This window comes from Ursus maritimus, unplaced genomic scaffold (genome assembly GCF_017311325.1).
Source record: "Ursus maritimus isolate PB19 unplaced genomic scaffold, ASM1731132v1 scaffold_25, whole genome shotgun sequence".
Taxonomy (NCBI): domain Eukaryota; kingdom Metazoa; phylum Chordata; class Mammalia; order Carnivora; family Ursidae; genus Ursus; species Ursus maritimus.
Window position 1 is genome coordinate 32,041,844 of NW_024425008.1, and position 17,381 is coordinate 32,059,224.

General features: G+C 34.3%; 1 protein-coding gene across 4 annotated transcripts in view; it reads right to left on the reverse strand.

Annotated features, from left to right (window-relative positions):
* Window positions 1-17,381, reverse strand: part of GPHN (gephyrin) — a 642,872-nt gene that overhangs the window by 12,698 nt on the left and 612,793 nt on the right. For all 4 annotated transcript variants that reach the window (XM_040641766.1, XM_040641767.1, XM_040641768.1 and 1 more), the window contains 2 exons: window positions 6,971-7,044; window positions 1,735-1,799 (listed from right to left, as the gene is read on the reverse strand). In XM_040641766.1, coding sequence (XP_040497700.1) covers window positions 1,735-1,799; window positions 6,971-7,044 — 139 coding nt within the window. The remainder of the gene's footprint in view (window positions 1-1,734; window positions 1,800-6,970; window positions 7,045-17,381) is intronic.

Genomic DNA, 17,381 nt, shown 5'->3' on the forward strand with positions numbered 1-17,381 from the left:
TATTGTTCAGCAATGATTACCAGTGTTCCTGTAATGCTACTGCCTTATAAAATTATTCTATTAAAAATGGATTGCAAACAATTGCAAATAGTGGTTATTTTGTGCTGGGGGGAAGGGATTATGGATGATATTTCTTAATGTTTACCTGTATTTTCTAACGTTTTTATAGTAAGTGTGTTATTATAGTAATTTTAAAAGTTAAAAAAACTGCAAGTAGATACATAAATATTTTAAACTGCTTTAAAAGTTATCAAGATTAATAATGGCTTTAAATTTGTACCCTTTAGGAAAGCAGAAATACAATCATGAATTTTAAAATCCTTTTAAAAGGAACCACTTTACTGGTTCCACAAACTGAACATCTGGGTTGTTGCTGCCCTCTTTTGGTTCATTCAGGCTGGGCAGAGAAAATTTCATTTGAAGGTAGCAATTTGAAAATAGGTTATTCAATTATCACTTCTTTGGCAGATCAAGTTTAAAAGTAACACAGGCTCCCACTGTAACATTCTTTGTCTAGGATCAAGTCATATCTTCTGAAAACAAAGTAAACAGTTTTTTGTAGGCAAAATGAAGCCAGGAAGAGGATAATGTATGTTAAAGGCCCTGATAAAGGTCCCAAGGAATTCTATTTTGAGGACAGATACATTTTGAGGACTACTTTACCTACTGTCTTCTCTTTCAAAATTTCCTATAGGATAGAAATCTAATCTTTTATGCTTATACATAGGAGCTTTAAAAATGCTTTCAAAACTCAAAACTCAAAAAAAAAATGCTTTTCAAAATTTTCTGCCTGCCATCTTTTCTTTATACTCTATTTTGAGACTTAGTTAATATAAAAAGCATATAAATATCCCAAAGCCACAAGATTTGTGCATCTGAAAGGAATAAGTAGGTTATTTTCTGAAGGAATCTGTGCCAAGAAATAGAGAATGGTACATTGCTACAGATCAGAAGATAATTTTAAGAGCTGAAAAAATAACAAGTAGACATACAAAACTTCTAAACTGCTTTAGAATTGATCAAGATTGGTAATGACTTTAAAAGCATGGCTTTAACTGCAAGCCAAAAATCAATAAAAACTGAAATTGAAAGTCTTTATAAATGGAACTACTTTGCTTTTTCTACAATCTGAACATACTAGTTCCTGCCCACATGGGAGGAAGCATGGGGACAGTAATGTGGTCAGACTGATGATGGCTGGGATTTGACTGAGAAGCACCAGCACTAGTAGTCCCTCCTTCCGTGTTGCCCCCCATCCTCTGGCTCCAGTCCAAATATGGCAAGGACCAAAGGCAGCTTTGTATTTTTTTGTTCCAGTATTTACTTGCATGGTTGATTCAAGGCCCTTTGGACCTTTGAACACAATACTGTCAGTATGGGAGGTGATTAGACAGCTAACTTTGACCAATTTTCTATAAGGAAAAGCAGGTACCCCAGAAAGATCTAGTGACAGCTAACATTTGATTATCATCTTAGGGTTTGGAATATGCTTTGAAAGATACTATTTAATTTGACCTTTATACCAATCCTACAAAGTAGATTTTTAGCCCCATTTTACAAATGAAGAAATAGCTTCAAAGATGTTAAGTGATTTGTCTAAGGTTATACAATAAGTATAGCTGGGTTTTGAGCCCAGGTCTGTCAGATTCCAAATCAAGTGCTCTGATAGGGATTAAAAAAGATTTTGATCATTTTTCCAGAAAAAGCAAAAGAAACTATTTCAATTATTCTTACCTGGTAGTGCAAAGATTATTTTTCTTACACCATCAATATCCAAAGTTGCAAATGTTGTTGGAAGGCTAGAGAATAAAAGAAGTTGTTAGTGATTGCTAAGTAATACGACAAGTAAATTAAGTACTCCAGTTTTCTTGCTATGTGGCTCTTCATATAGAATATTTATCATAAAAATACTTTTTTTTCTGTTGACTCTTTCTTAAACCTTTATACCATGAAGTTTCAAAAGCATTTAAATTAGTTTGTTTTTAGTATCTTCTGTTTTCAAGTAACCAAACTTCTTGGTTTTCTGCAGCTTACTTTTTCCCCTCTTCCTGCTAGTGCCAGAGAAGTGTATCTCAAATCCTGGAGTTTCTCGACCCCTCTAGCTAATAATGTCCATATTATTTTTGCTGGAGATTTACAACAATCATTCTTATTATCAGAAGACTACCTGGTAATACATGTCTATCAGATAAATGCCTGCTGTTCAAGATGAGTATTCCTCAACCCTTTAAAACTATACTCAGCAATAAACATAAAAACTGGCCTCTTGTGAAGGGAATTTTTTGAAAGGTCGAAATTAATAAAATACTATGACTAGAACAAAATTAAAGCAACAGTATTTTAAAATATTTTCAAATTATACTTCCTCAAGATTCTGACATGAATCTTAACTGACATGAATCCTTATCATGGGTGTGGGAAGAGATGAGTGTGAGTGGCATGGAGTGGGCGGGCAGTGAAGAATAATGATTTTTTTTTCTATTGACTATGTTTTATATGAACTTCCAGCTAAAAATTTCATTATATTAATGAAACTTGAGCATTACAGAATCCTCAGGGAATGCTAAAATTTCCATGTAGTTGAAAAATTATCTTTTTAAGTACCTAAATTGTTTTTATTTTATTATTTTTGCAGCTTGGTCTTACAAAAATGGACCACTCATTACCTTTTGCAATAATACAATGAACATTAACATTTTTTTTTTTGATGACTCAGAACCACCATTAAGGTTTTTTGTTTTGTTTTGTTTTTGAGAGAGAGAGAGGGTAGGGGAGGGGCAGAGGGACAGGGAGAGAGAGAATCTTAAGCAGGCTCCACATCTAGCACATAAGCCCGAGGTGGGGCGCAATCTCACAACCCCAAGATCATGGCCTGGACCAAAATCAATATGGCTTTACCTGAGTTGGTATGCTTACCTGACTGAGCCTCCCAGGAGCCCCAATCATTATTAACTTATTCTACTGTGCTACACTACAGTGACGTTGGGTCACAAGGATATATTATATATTGTTTTTACCTATAAACCATAACTCCACACCACACACTGCACTTCTTTCTTTTTTTCCCCCCTATTTTTTTTCTGTGGCTCCCCTTAGTGCTAGACTCTGTCCTCTTGGCCCTTAAAGCTGCTTTTAGGGGGCGCCTGGGTGGCTCAGTCAGTTAAGCAGCTGCCTCTTGATTTTGGCTCAGGTCATGATATCGGCTCAGTTCATGATCCCAGGGTTGTGAGATCGAGCCCCTTGTTGGGCTCCATGGAGCCTGCTTAAGATTCTCTCTCTCCCTCTGCCCCTCCCCACACTCCCTCTCTTAAAAAAGAGAAAAAAAAGCTGGCTTTAGGTTTTGGAACCAGAGAGTAGTAGTAATAGCTATATTGTCAGAATGATAATAATAATAGAAGTTACTATTTTTAAAGAAACAACTATGTATTACATCCATTATTTCATTTTAACTCACAACAATCCCATGAGGTGACAATTATCCCATTTTATAGATGATGAAACTAAGACTCAGAGAGATTAAGAAATTTGGTCCAAATCTCTTAGCTACTAGGTGGGGAAACAAAGATTAGAACCAAGATTTCTCTAAGTTTATGGCTCATAATTTGAGAAGGCTCTTAGAGGGTCTGCTGTGAAGTGTTAGTATGTGTACTTTGTAACGTCTCTTTTTGGTTACTCTGAGATCCTTCTTGCTTACTTTCTGATTCTTTTCTGTATTTTAGAAAAACTAGATTAGGTTATCATATCAATTTATGAATAGTTTATTTGGCCATGACCGTTCCTATGTGATGAAAATAATTTCCAAGATACACTCTTGACAACAGCTATGTTCACTGTAGATGACCCATAAAAATTGTGATTGGTAGTCCTGACTGATAATACTCCAAATGTTTTTTTTTTTTTTTTTTTTTAGTATCTCTCTGTCTAAAACGAAAGAGGCTAATTACATTCTTAATGCACTGTATGTGGGAAGAGCAAAGCTAAATTGTTCTTGAGCTTTTTATATTTCTTCTTGTTCTACCATTAAGGAGCAATTACCTTTAAATTCTTCTTATCTTTAGACAAGTATAAATTCTGGCCAAGTAAAGGAAGCCCATTTAAACTTCTAAACCATTTTATTAAAGCAAACTAACACACATAATAAGAGTGAGGAGGGAATGCATTATACTTTCCTTCTACTATATTTAAAGCCAATTTAAATCATCTTTTGCATCTTGCAGACAGGTTCTGTGATTTCTCTAAAGGTACTAATTTAAAAAGATTCTATTACAACAAAACATTTTATCATGCAGTGCTATCATGAGTGTCCTATTGCTAGACTGTGAAGCTTTTGTTTAAGTTCTGGAAAGCCATTTCCTTGGAACTCAACACCTATTGTTCAATTCTCCTCTTGAGATCAAAACGTAATAGCATTTATACAATGACTGAGGTCACACGGTGTTACGAATTTAAGGGAGGAGAATAAACATTAGGAACTGATGAGAGCCTTAATAAGTGGTAAAAATAAACTGAAAATAAAAATAGTACCAAAATTATACATCATAGGTGCTCAGATTAACTTAATAGATATTAAAAATAATTCTCCTCTAATTCTCTCTCTCCCTCTGCCCCCCTGCTCCTCTTTAAAATAAATAAATAAATCTTAAAAAAACCCCACAAGTAATTCTCCTCTACAGGTGAGGGCAACTAATATAGCTTCTTTTTCACTGCAAAAAGAATAGTCAATTCAATTTTTGAGGTTAGTGAGAAGCCCACTGACATGCTTTTGGGATGTTGTCTGTATTCCAATCAAATTAGTACTGCCCATAGGGACAGAAAAAAAAAGCCTGTGCACTCATAGCATAGTAATATTTGCTTAAAACAGAATATTCTTTTTTTAAAAAAAGATTTATTTATTTATTTGAGAGAGAAAGTGCAAGCAGTGGTAGGGGCAGAGAATCTCAAGCAGACTCCCTGCTGAGTGTACAGCCCAATGTGGGGCTTGATCCCAAGACCCTGAGATCATGACCTGAGCTGAAATCAAAAGTCAGATGCTTAACTGACTGAGCCACCCAGGTGCTTCAAGATGAAATACTCTTAATGAGAATGATCCAAATCCAACAGTTTCAATAATAAAAGGGCTTTGTTTCAATAATAAAAGGGCTTTGTTTCAATAATAAAAGGGCTTTGTTAGCAGTAGCAATATTGGGGCAACTGCAGAAATAGAATGTTTAAGTTCCATCAAATTGTGGAAAAGACTTTAGGGTTAATCTTAACTTTATACTTAAATGGCAAGATCATGGCGGTAAAGCCTGATCTCTGTCCTAGACCTGATGAGAGGTACCTAATAAATCTGGGAGATTAGGAAGGCTGGCTTGACATTTAAAAAAGGTTTCTGGAACTTACTGATGGTTCTCATAGCTCACTCATAACAACTGGTAAGTCTCACTTCTACTCTCTTCAGGTTCACATGAGAACGCATCAGAGTATAGTTCTGAACTAAAGCATTATTTACCGTTGTCCCTGACAGCATGGAGGTGTGTTAGAATTAGAATGCTCACCTACACACTGAGTCCTTTGACTAGTCAATGAAAGGTTTATAGAGTAGTAGGGGTCTGAAAAGGCAAACTATTGCTTAAAGACATGGCCACACATATTTCAACACCAATGTTTGGCATTCTTTGAGGATTTACAACTGATTACAGAACCTACATCAGCCCTTTAGGAGACATGCGAGATCTTGGAATGTAGTTATTTTTCTTTTTCCTGGGAGATAGTAAGAAACAATATGAAACAATACTTTTGAAGTATTTTTGCAAAGGAAAAGAAAAAAGAATCTGAATGTAATCAAGCTTTTAGATCTAACTTCCAGTCCGTAGAATATACTGGAAAGAGAGAGGAACAAGTTAACCACCACAAGGAAGCAGTTACCCAAATCCATTTGTTAGGACAAATGATGCATTTTCTTCAGCAAATCAATGGCATGACAAAAAAAGAAGGGTGGAGGTAAATATTATTTAATAGAGATATAATAATAAATACTGAGTGGCCCTGACTTGAATTCTACTCAAATAAAACATGTAAGAAGGCATTCTTTTTCTTGACATTTGGGAGAATTTTCAATATGATCAGGGTATCAGATGATATTATTGTTAGGTGAAAAATACCATTTGGGTACACAAGAGAATGCTGCTGTCACTGTTATTATTACTTGAGATGTATACCAAAATGACATTGTAGAATTTGCATTAAAACAATCCAAAACAACAAAACAAAACAAAACAAAACAAAACCACCAAACAATGTAGGCCCCTGTCTTCTCAAAAAGGTGAGGGAGGGGACTGATAAAACAGCTATGGAAAAATGATGATAGGTCCTGAAGCTGGGTGATGGGTACATGGACATTTCACTGTACTCCCTACTTTTGTGCATTTTGAGAATTTTCTCTCTCTCTCTCTTTTTTTAAAAAAATATTTGATTTATTTGAGAGAGAGAGAGAGAGTTAGAGAGAGAAAGCACTGAGGAGGGTCAGAGGGAAAAACAGACTCCCTGCTGAGCAGGGAGCCTGATGTAGGCCTTGATTTTGGGACTCTGGGATAATGACCTGAGCTGAAGGGAGACGCTTAACTGACTGAGACACCCAGGCACCCATTTTGAGAATTTTCATACTAAAACGTTTTTAAAATGAGGGAAAGAAGCAGTATGGAGAGAAAGAGAAAAAGAGAAAGAAGGAACTAGACATGGGAATTAAAGAGAGAAAAGGTTTGGAAAGTCGCTTTGCTTCGTTTATAACAAACCCAGTGATTCATAAGGAAGATGAATTCCCATTTCAGATAGGAGCTACATTTGTGCAAAGAATTTTAATAATATAATATTTCTTTTATTAGAGTAAATAATCCATAATAGAAAATGTAAAAAGAAAGCATTTAAAACTTTGTTAGTTAAAGCAAGCCACACCAACCCCATATATGAGATAATAAGATTATTTTCATACCCTGGCTTCATAAAAACCCTGCCAAAATGGATCTGAGCATGAAGATCAATGTCCAGCACCTGCTTGAGATAGTCCTGCAAATATGAAAAACAATCACTTTATTTTCAAACATTCTAATATCAGACTTTCAAAACTTTACAAATGAAAATAAAATGAATTTGTAAGATTGAAATGAAAAGAAACATCTTATTTTAGTGAAGTTGATTTACTTAAGGCAAATTCCTTCATTTCTTCATTCCTGTCATTCACTTATTCTTTAATAAATATTTATTGAGTACCTGGTATATGCTGAGTACTAATGTAGGTATAGGGGGAATACAGGTTTGAACAAAAGAGACAATGTCCCTGCTTTCACAAAAAATACATTCTAGTAGAAGTAGTTAGGTAATAATCCAAATAACCACATTACTTGATGGGTTGTTGTTTCTCTTTTAATAAAGAATTTTATGTTTGAGAAAGGATGTTAACAAATAAGAAGCTTAAGAAGTTGTGCTAGGTTAGGGAAGCCACATTTTTGTGTACTACCTTATTCTTCTTAATGGACTTAAAATAATGCACATTCCTTGAGGAAAGCCTTGGGCATTTGCCCACAGATTGCCAAATCTAAATAAGTCAACTAAAATAAAAAAATAGTGAGGGAGTTCTAAAATAGAAAGTCAAGGGAGTTTAATTGTTCCAAATTTATATTCTGCCAACAAAAACAACCAACCTAAAGTTAAAACTAATCCACAGTGGCTTGACAAAACTTGACCTTTGGAAATGAAAGACAACATTGCCATGCAGTTGGTTTGGTAGACATAAAGAAAAAAATTGCAGTCCTAAAAATTTCTCAACTTCTAGGTCTATTGCTGAGTTTCCTATTCATTAATCTAAGAAACCTACTAAAATTTTAAATATTTCACAAGCTTGGGATACTTTATTTTAAAAATCTGTCCCCTTCTATTTCCACAGCCTCAGCCAACACCATCTCACCTGGATTACTGAAACAGGTCTCTCTGCCAATAGTCCTGCCCTCTCCAATTCATTCCCCCCTCAGTAGTAAGAGAGATCTCTTCAAAAAAAGTCTGATCGAGTCACCAAAAATACATCAAAACTCCCTGTTTTCCAGGAAAAAGTCTCATCTTTTTAATATCGTATCTATGAATCTCATATTTTCTAGCCCCCTTTTAACAATCATTACTCTCGTCAGGCAACCCTCTTCCCATCCAACCCCATTCCTCTTTCTCAATCTCAGCCTCTCTCTTTCTCCCTCCTCACCCTCCTTTTTTTCTCTCTCTCTCTCCATCCCAGCAGGACTATATCACTTTAAGTTTCTGAGATATTCTTGCCCCCAATCTCTGAAAATGTTTTTCTTTCTGTCTGGAATACTCTTTCTTTCTACCTTCCTCTCCCCACCCCTTATCTCAGTCTCAGTCATTTTCTCCACCTCCCCTTAATTCCCAAGGCTGGATGATAGATTGCTTATCTTTATTTTGAGGCTATATTATTAGGTGCAAATTTAGAGTTGTTATATTTTTCTGATGAACTGATCCATTTAAATATACAAAATGTCCCTCCTAATATTTTGTAATCTTTTTTACCTTAATTTTCTCTGATATCAATACAGCCACACCAGCTATCTTTCACTGTTAACTTTTTTTTTTTTTTTACTCTCTTACTTCCAATTTGCCGTGTCTTTCTATTTAAGGTGGGTCTTTTATTACTATCATACAATTAATTGTCTTTTTAAAATCCAGATGACAATCTTTAATTGGAGGACTTAGTCCATTTACATTTAATATAATTTCTGCTATATTTGGGTTTAAAACTATCACCCTACTATTTATTTTCTATTTGTCACTTCTGTTTTTATTTCATTTTTCTTCTTTTGTGCCTTCTTTTGAATTCATCAATTTTTTTTGTTGTTTTAATTTCTTTCTCTTCTATTAGCTTGTTAGTTACACATTCTTTTATTATTATTTTAGTGGTTATTTCAGAGATTACAATATACATTCTTGACTTATTATAGTCCACTACAATTTGATATTTTTATTACTTCCCAGACAATGCATGAACCTTAAAACATGTTAACTCCATTTATTCCTCTCTGCTTTTTGTGCTATAATGTACCATATATTCTATATACATTAAGTATGTGTGTATATGAGTGTATATATATTTAACTATTATATATATTTCTGTATATAGTATACAGACAATATACATTCTATATTTATAATTTAATATACGTTTATATATAAACATATTTTAACCTCATAAAACATTATTATTTTATATAATCAACACTCAATTACATTTAACCACATATGAACACTTTCTTTTACTCTTTAATCCTTTCTGCATTTCTGTACCTCCACAATCTTTCTTTTTTTTTAAATTTAACTAATTTTAATTTAAAAGTTAAAAATATATCATGGTAAAAACGCTAACAGATAGAAAGGTATAAAATAAAATTTGAAACTCATCCTTTGCATCACTGGCTAAACTTGTCTATGCATATACATTTTTTTAAAAAAGATTTTATTTATTTATTCGACAGAGATAGAGACAGCCAGCGAGAGAGGGAACACAAGCAGGGGGAGTGGGAGAGGAAGAAGCAGGCTCATAGCGGAAGAGCCCGATGTGGGGCTCGATCCCACAACGCCGGGATCACGCCCTGAGCCAAAGGCAGACGCTCAACCGCTGTGCCACCCAGGCGCCCCTATGCATATACATTTTTTTTAAACTCATACGAGAGAATACTTTACACACAGATTTGCGACTTGTTTTTCCACCCAAAGGAATAGCTAGGATATCTCATGAGCTACCTCCTCTAATTTTAAATGGCTACATTATATTCAAAATACAGTAACTTAACCCATTGGTAGGGTCTGATTACCTATGTTTTGTCTGCCTCTCTCTCTCTCTCTCTCTCTTTTTTTTTGTTTAAACAGCCAATATCTTTTAATTTCCTCCACAATTTTTCTGACTAAAAAAATTTCCTTTAGTATATAGCTGTGCTCAGTTTTTACTTGGCTGAAAATGTCTTTATATTCATTTTTGAAGGAATTTTTTTACTATATATACAGTTCTACACCAGCTGTTATTTTCTTTCAGCACATTACAAATGCTATGCCATTGTTTTCTGAGTTTCATCATATCTGTTTAGATCATTTGTTAGTTTTATCGTTGGTCCTTTGAAGGTAATGAATCCTTCTGGTAAGACTTTCTCTTTGTCCTTGGTTTTCAGTAGTTTTGCTACAATTACCTAGGTATGTGTTTTTTGTTTGCTTGTTGTTATTTTGTATTTATCCTGGTTTCATTAGAGACTTGAATTTCTGGCTTGATGTCTTTCATTGGTTTTGGAAAACTCTGCCAACATCTCTTAAATATTGCTTCTGCTCACTCTTTTTCCTTTCCTTCTGGACTCCAATTACATGTATGTTAGACCTTTTACCATATCCCATATGTCTTTTATGCTCTTTTCCATATTTTCCATTCCTTTTCTAAAATTTTGAATATAACGAATAGACTCTAGCTTTCCAGTGAAATTCTTCATTTTGTCATTTCTTTTTTTTTTTTTTTAAGATTTCATTTATTTATTTGACAGAGAGAGAGAGAGACACAGCCAGAGAGAGGGAACACAAGCAGGGGGAGTGGGAGAGGAAGAAGAAGGCTCTCAGCGCAGGAGCCTGATGTGGGGCTCGATCCCAGAGCACTGGGATCACGCCCTGAGCCAAAGGCAGACACTTAACACGACTGCACCACCCAGGCGCCCCTGTCATTTCTTTTTTCTTAAAAATTTTAATGACAGTTTAAAAAATTTCACATGGGACAAAAGAAACATCAGTATCATTTTCAGGGCTATTCTATCTTTTTCTTCTTTCTTAACTTTTAGTGATTTGTCCTATCTCTGGCATGTCTGGTGATTTTAAAAACTAAAGTCCAAACATTAAATGTGAAAAAAATTAAAGAGGTTCTAGATGATGATATATTTTTCCAGAAAGGATTTAATTTCCACTGGAAGTTAGTTAAAGTAAACTAAAGATTGCCTGACCTAATCAGAGATTGAGATAATTTGATGTTCAATTTCAGTCTTTGTGAAGGCTGGTATACTTCCAGTTTGTCCTTACTCCTAGAGCACTTCAAGGATTTAAACTGAGAGTCTGAGATATTTGCCAGGCACCCTCCCACCCCTCCACTGCAGGCCCTGAACTCCTAAGACTGCTAAAAATTCTGTTTATTTTCTTAGTCTCTTAGCTACTCTGCTATGGTTGGCTTTTGGGTCTCTTGTACCATTACACACCCCCCTCCCCTTCTCTTGGCTTGGGAATTAGTAAATGCCTTGAGGAAAAATGTGATGAAGAATTCTAGTGTTACTTCTCTGTGGATCACTTTTCTCTGAGATGTTAGTGCCCTGAATCCTGGCTATCTTGGTTGTTCTCTTCAGACACCTGCTTTTTCTTTTTTCTTCTTTAAAATATTAAAAAAAAATTAAATAGCTTTTATAGTTGTTCTTGGTGGGAGGGTTAGTCCAAACAAGCCATTGTATCACAGTAGAAGCAGAACTCTTCAGACCTTATTTGCCCTTATAATACTATGTCCTTCTGATACCACACACCTAGGATCCAGTGCAATTGTCTGATAACTGGTATGTATCCTTTATTGGAACACACAGTTTGTAAGAACAGGAACCCTGTATATATTTAAGAAATCCTTAGTGAACAGCACATGCTATTCATTCATTCATTCATTCATTCATTCATTCACTTCTTAATTCAACAAATATTTTTGAGTCTATCATATATCACAAATTCTATATTTGCTAGAGATTTAATGGTGAACAAGAATAGACATGGTCCCTGACACAAAGATGTTCTATTGTATTTTACCAACAAAGACAGCCTAAAATAAGTAAACCAACAAATAAAATAATTATAAACTGTGGTACATGCTATGAAGGAAATAAACAGGTGCTGGGATAGAGAATAATGGGTGGGGTGGAGAATAAGGAAAGGCCATTTTAAAAGAGGTGGTGAGGATGAGAAGGATTCAGCCATATGAAGTGTGAGGAGATGAGAATTCCAGGCAGAGGGACGTACATACCAAAGCTTCTAAAGCAGTAAAGCATGTGCCTAGAACTGAAAAGACAATGAAAGGTAGTGAATGAGTGGAAAGAGGCATCAAATGAAGCTGGAGAGACAGGCAGAGGTCATACCTGCAGGTCCTTAAAGGTCATGACACAGAGTTTGGAAAGCAGATATGCTCATTACATATTTGCTAAATGAATGGAAGTATTTTATTTTTCTTGGGGAAAAAAACCCTCTCATTCTTTTTGAACATGAATATTCATATTTCTTGTGACAGAGAGAAAGCCTGTACCAGACATAGCCATAAAGGCTGAGAATCACCACTGTTCTTAAGTTTTTGTTTACATATAGAAGCAGCAAGGATCTCTGTCTGATATTCTGAAAGCTAGAGTCAGATAGGAAGAAGAAAAATGAATGGATGAAGAAGCAATGCTTTTTCCTCAACTCAGGTAAGAACAAACAACATTAGACAAATTGTGAAAGACTTTAAAACAGGCAACAAAGATTATTGGATGTCCAGTGTAGCACAACCTTCTGGTTTGTGTGTTTTATCATCTTTCTGTTATTTTACAAAAATTAAGGTGTAGAAATGGAATATTATTCAGTGATAAAAAGAATGAAATCTTGCCATTTGCAATGACACGGATGGAGCTAGACTATAAGCTAAGCAAAATAAGTCAGTCAGAGAAAGACAAATACCATATGATTTCACTCATATTGGAATTTAAGAAATAAAACAGACAAGCAAAGGGAAAAACGAGACAGAGAGAGAGAGAAATCAAGAAACAGACTCTTAACTATAGAGAACAAACTGATGGTTACCAGAGGGAAGGTGAGTGGGAGGATGGGTGAAATAGGGGCTGGAGATTAAGGAGTGTGCTTGTGGTGATAAACACTGGGTGATGTATGGAAGTGTTGAATCACTATATTGTACACCTTAAACTAATATAACACCATATGTTAACTAACAGGAATTAAACTAAAAACTTACAAAAAATTAAGCTGTAGAAAACTGATAGTAAATAATATTATTATTCAAAGAAATGCAAATTATGTCACAGAGATATAATTGATTATTTGCCTGTGGATTTAAAGCAGTTTTCCATTGATAAGCAAATTTATCTCAGCATTCCTGATTATCTGTATCTTTGAATTCTCCTTTGAACCAGTTGTAACATCTTACTGGTTCCTTCATTAACTAATGAGTTAAATAAAATCTTGACCTGTGTTTATTTTATATGTATATGAAATTCATGATTTTAACTATAAAACATTACACTTTAATAATTCTGGAAGCTCCACTGAGATGCCCCCTGGATTTACCTGATGGAGCCAGGTAAACTTGATTGCTACAAAAGTGCACTTTATAGGTGGCTTACAATTGGCCACACTTTTCTTAGGTTCATGGAGTGAATGCCAAGCAGCAATAAAACTTGAACTCTGCTAACTTTTGGTTTCTCTAATTTAGTTCCCTTTATTGATTTTGATTCTATTTTTGATTCCGTGCATGGCCAATAAGGTATTTCTCCTTGTGGCACCTATGATTGGGAATTTGGTTTTATAGTCTGATAATTCCTACAAGTGGATGATTGAAATCTATTCTTAGGTAAGAGAAGACAGAGAATCTGGCTTATTAGTCTTTCTCATTTATTTGTCTTACTGTCATTTTGAGCCTAAACCAATCAAGAACTTTGTGACCTCTAGGAAGGGAAACAGCTCTTTATCTGTGGACTGGTAAGGTTTTTTTTTTTTTTTTTTTTTTTGTTTCTGTGTTTATTTGTGACCTGTGGTTGAAGTTGTTGAGATGAAGCTGTATGTTTTTTATGTGTCTGTGCATCTATGTGTCTGTGATCCAGATAGACATTTATCTCATTTTGTGAGTGTGAAATGTTTTCCTACTTCTGGAAAGTATTCATAAATCATATGAATGATTGGGCCTTCAAGCAGAATGGGCCTTCCTCAGGTGTGCTTTGGATTCAGGATGCCTCCCTCCTACCATATTCCTCCTACCCCACCCCTCTTCATCTGAATCTGAATGTGATGGAGGTGTTGGGAGGGGCGATCCAAGAGCCCCTAATCTCCAACTGTCCAGTTTCAGCAGGATCTGGAGAGAAGCACCCCCATTTTAGGGCTACATAAAGTTTGAGTTGCTAGGGGGAAGAAGAAAAACACATCAAAATAATTATATTGTCTCTTAAATTAAAGGTGCTCTGTTCTGATAGACTTAGAGAAATAAGTGCTTATATAAATAGAATCTTCCTAAAATTACCAGATAATAAGGAAATTTAACATATTTTAAATGAGCTACACTAAAAGGTATTCTTATAATTTTAAGCATCAAAGATCACAACGTTAAGGTAGATCTTTGACAAATAACTTTAGTTATTATGAAAATGCAGCCATGTTCTTTTTCTTATTTCAGTGTTAAGTATAATTAAGCAAATACTTTTTATTTTGCCTGGGTTTGTTTTTCTTAAATTTGTATAGGTTTATTCATCAAATAAGCTAACATTTTTCCTATTATAATATTTTAAGAATGTGAAAAATGTAAAATTGGGTACAATATAATTGAATCATTATTCTGACAAACTTTAAATTTCAATAGTAGTTATGTTTGTATTATGTCACCTTAAAAAGAATTTTCAGGATCTTTAAGTAACAAAATCTTATGAAACTGATATTAAATTAATTAAGTAACAAATAATTATCAGACATCTAGATGATTTCTAAGTAAGACAGAATACTGGATCATTGATAACTAAGCATAATTTTAAGTTAATATACAGATCTTCCTTTACTTATGATGAGGTTACCACCTGACCCATTGTGAGTTGAAAATATCATAAGTTGAAAACTTATTTAATAAACCCATCCAACATCATAGCTTAGCCTAGCCTACCTTAATCATGTTCAAAACACTTACACTACACAACACTTCTACAAAGCCTATTTTATAATAAAGTGCTGGATATCTGATGTAATTTGTTGAATACTATACTGAAGGTGAAAAACAGAATTGTTGTATGATACAGAATGGTTGTAAGTTTATCAGTTGTTTACCCTTATGAGTGTGGCTGACTGGGAGCTGCAGCTTGCTGTGGCTGCCCAAAATCATGAGAGACTATTATCCTGCGTATTGCTAGCCTGGGAAAAGATCAAAATTCTAAATGTGAAGTATGGTTTCTACTAATGCCTATCACTTTTACACCATTGTAAAGTTGAAAATTTGTTAGGTCGAACCACAGTAAGTTGGGGACCATTCATACTTTTATTTTAAAGTTAATATACTTTGCTTCTTATTTTTATAAGCTAGAGAGAGGCTATATGTTTAGGTCATGTTAATTAAAATGTTTGTTTGTCTTTACTACATTAAGAAAGTACAAAAGGGATGCATGTGGCTGTAAAAAGTTATATTCTGTGTGTTTACGAAATTTGCTAATTCGCTCAAGTGCTTATATATGATTTCTCAATTATCTAGTTTTCTCTGTGAAATAAAAATTACCTACTTTCTTAAACATTATAATGAAATATGGGTGTTACGATTATGCTAGGAACAATAATGACAGAGAAGTGTAACTATGTGTGTTCTGTTGTTTTTCAAGGAAAATGAGTATTTTTTTTTAAGTCCAGTCCTCAAGATATTTGGTCTCAGGACACTTTACATGCTCTTAAATTAAAATTTATATGGATCCCCAGAGCTTTTATTTATGTGGATTATGTCTAATAGATATTTACTGTATTAGAAATTAAAGCTAAAAAATTTTTTAAATTTGTTGTTTCATTTGGAAATAGCAATGACAAGGCCATTCCATGTTAATATAAGTAACCTTTTTATGCACTGTTTTTATAATTTTGAAAATTTCTTTAATGTTTGGCTTAATAGAAGTTAGTTGGATCCTCTTACTTGTTTCTGCGTTGAGTCTGATGAGGTATCATACAATATACAGCCACTGGAAAAACTCATGTTTACATTCATGAGAGAAGGAGAATAAAAAAATCAAATAAGGTCTTGGTTTTATTATGAAACTAAGTGCAGACCCACTTAAAGTGTCTTAGGGACTTTGTGGGTCTGGGGCCCACTCTTTGTTCTTTGATGAGCTTATTTCTTTAGTTTACTGATTAATGCTTTCCCCATGAAACTCAAGGTTATTTTTTGTGTAATCTCCCTTTTGTACTTTATGTTTATTTTGCCTTTATTTAAAGAAAAAAATAAAGAACAAAGTTTCCTCATTTACAAATGAGCTAAGATTATTTACAATTATCTTACTTCCTGTGCTTATTCCCAATTATTTTATTGTTGCTTTGAAAAATAAGGTAACCAGTACTGTTTCTCAGGTACCCAAGATCCTATCTTAATCGAGTACCCAATTCTTTTTTGACAACTCTTTTGATTTTGCCTTCTAAAGATCAGACCTAAATTTAGTAAAAAGTAAAAATTTCAGAATATCTTTTACACCTAAAACTATCTTTGAAGTTTCCTAGAGGGTCTCTAGAAAATCACAAATATTTTTTCTTTCATCTTATAAAAAGAGATGTTAGAAATAATTAGGTTTGTTTGATATGTTACCATTTTAAGAGTATAATGTGAGGGGAGTTGCCGTCATATCTGAGAAGAGATGCTCAGTGTGCCCTGGGTTAGATCCATATATGTAAAATGTTAATATAAATATTTCAGAAATTTTATGCTTCATGGGACATGCCTGGAGATTTGACAATGCCTTTGCTGTCCATAATATGTCTGCATCCTCAGGGGAAACACATCAAAACTTTTATGACATAGTTACATACTGTATCCGAATAGAGAATTTTACTTATCTATTATGATATTACTGGTTACAGTAATAAGTACAGCCATTAAGTATCTGTCATCTTTAGAAAGTTTCCTTTTACTCTAATGCTTGCCTGAAGGCTCTGTGAAAGGCTACAGTAAATAGTTTGTGCCTGCAACAAAGTCGGATTCAGAGCACTAGGGAAAAGGAATATCATAGGTACTTTGAACTATCGACACTTCAAAGAACAGTCTCTTGGGTATAGGTACCTGAGGTGATATGGCTTAGATAACTTTTATGTAGTACCAGTAGACTCTGTCAGGAATCCCAGGGCTCTTTAGAATAGAAGCAGACCGCTAACCCAAGATCTAGCAGAACAAGAATGACATAGAGCTGAATGAAGTAATAAGAGAAATTTTATTGTATTTATTTGTTTGGAATATTGTTGATTAATTTTATTATTCTATTGCTTTATGGCTCTAGACTTGCAAAACAAACTCAAGGAGGCCTATCTGGTTAATTAATACTTTTGCTGTTAAATAATCAGAGCAAGCCTCTGAGATCAGCCTTTTT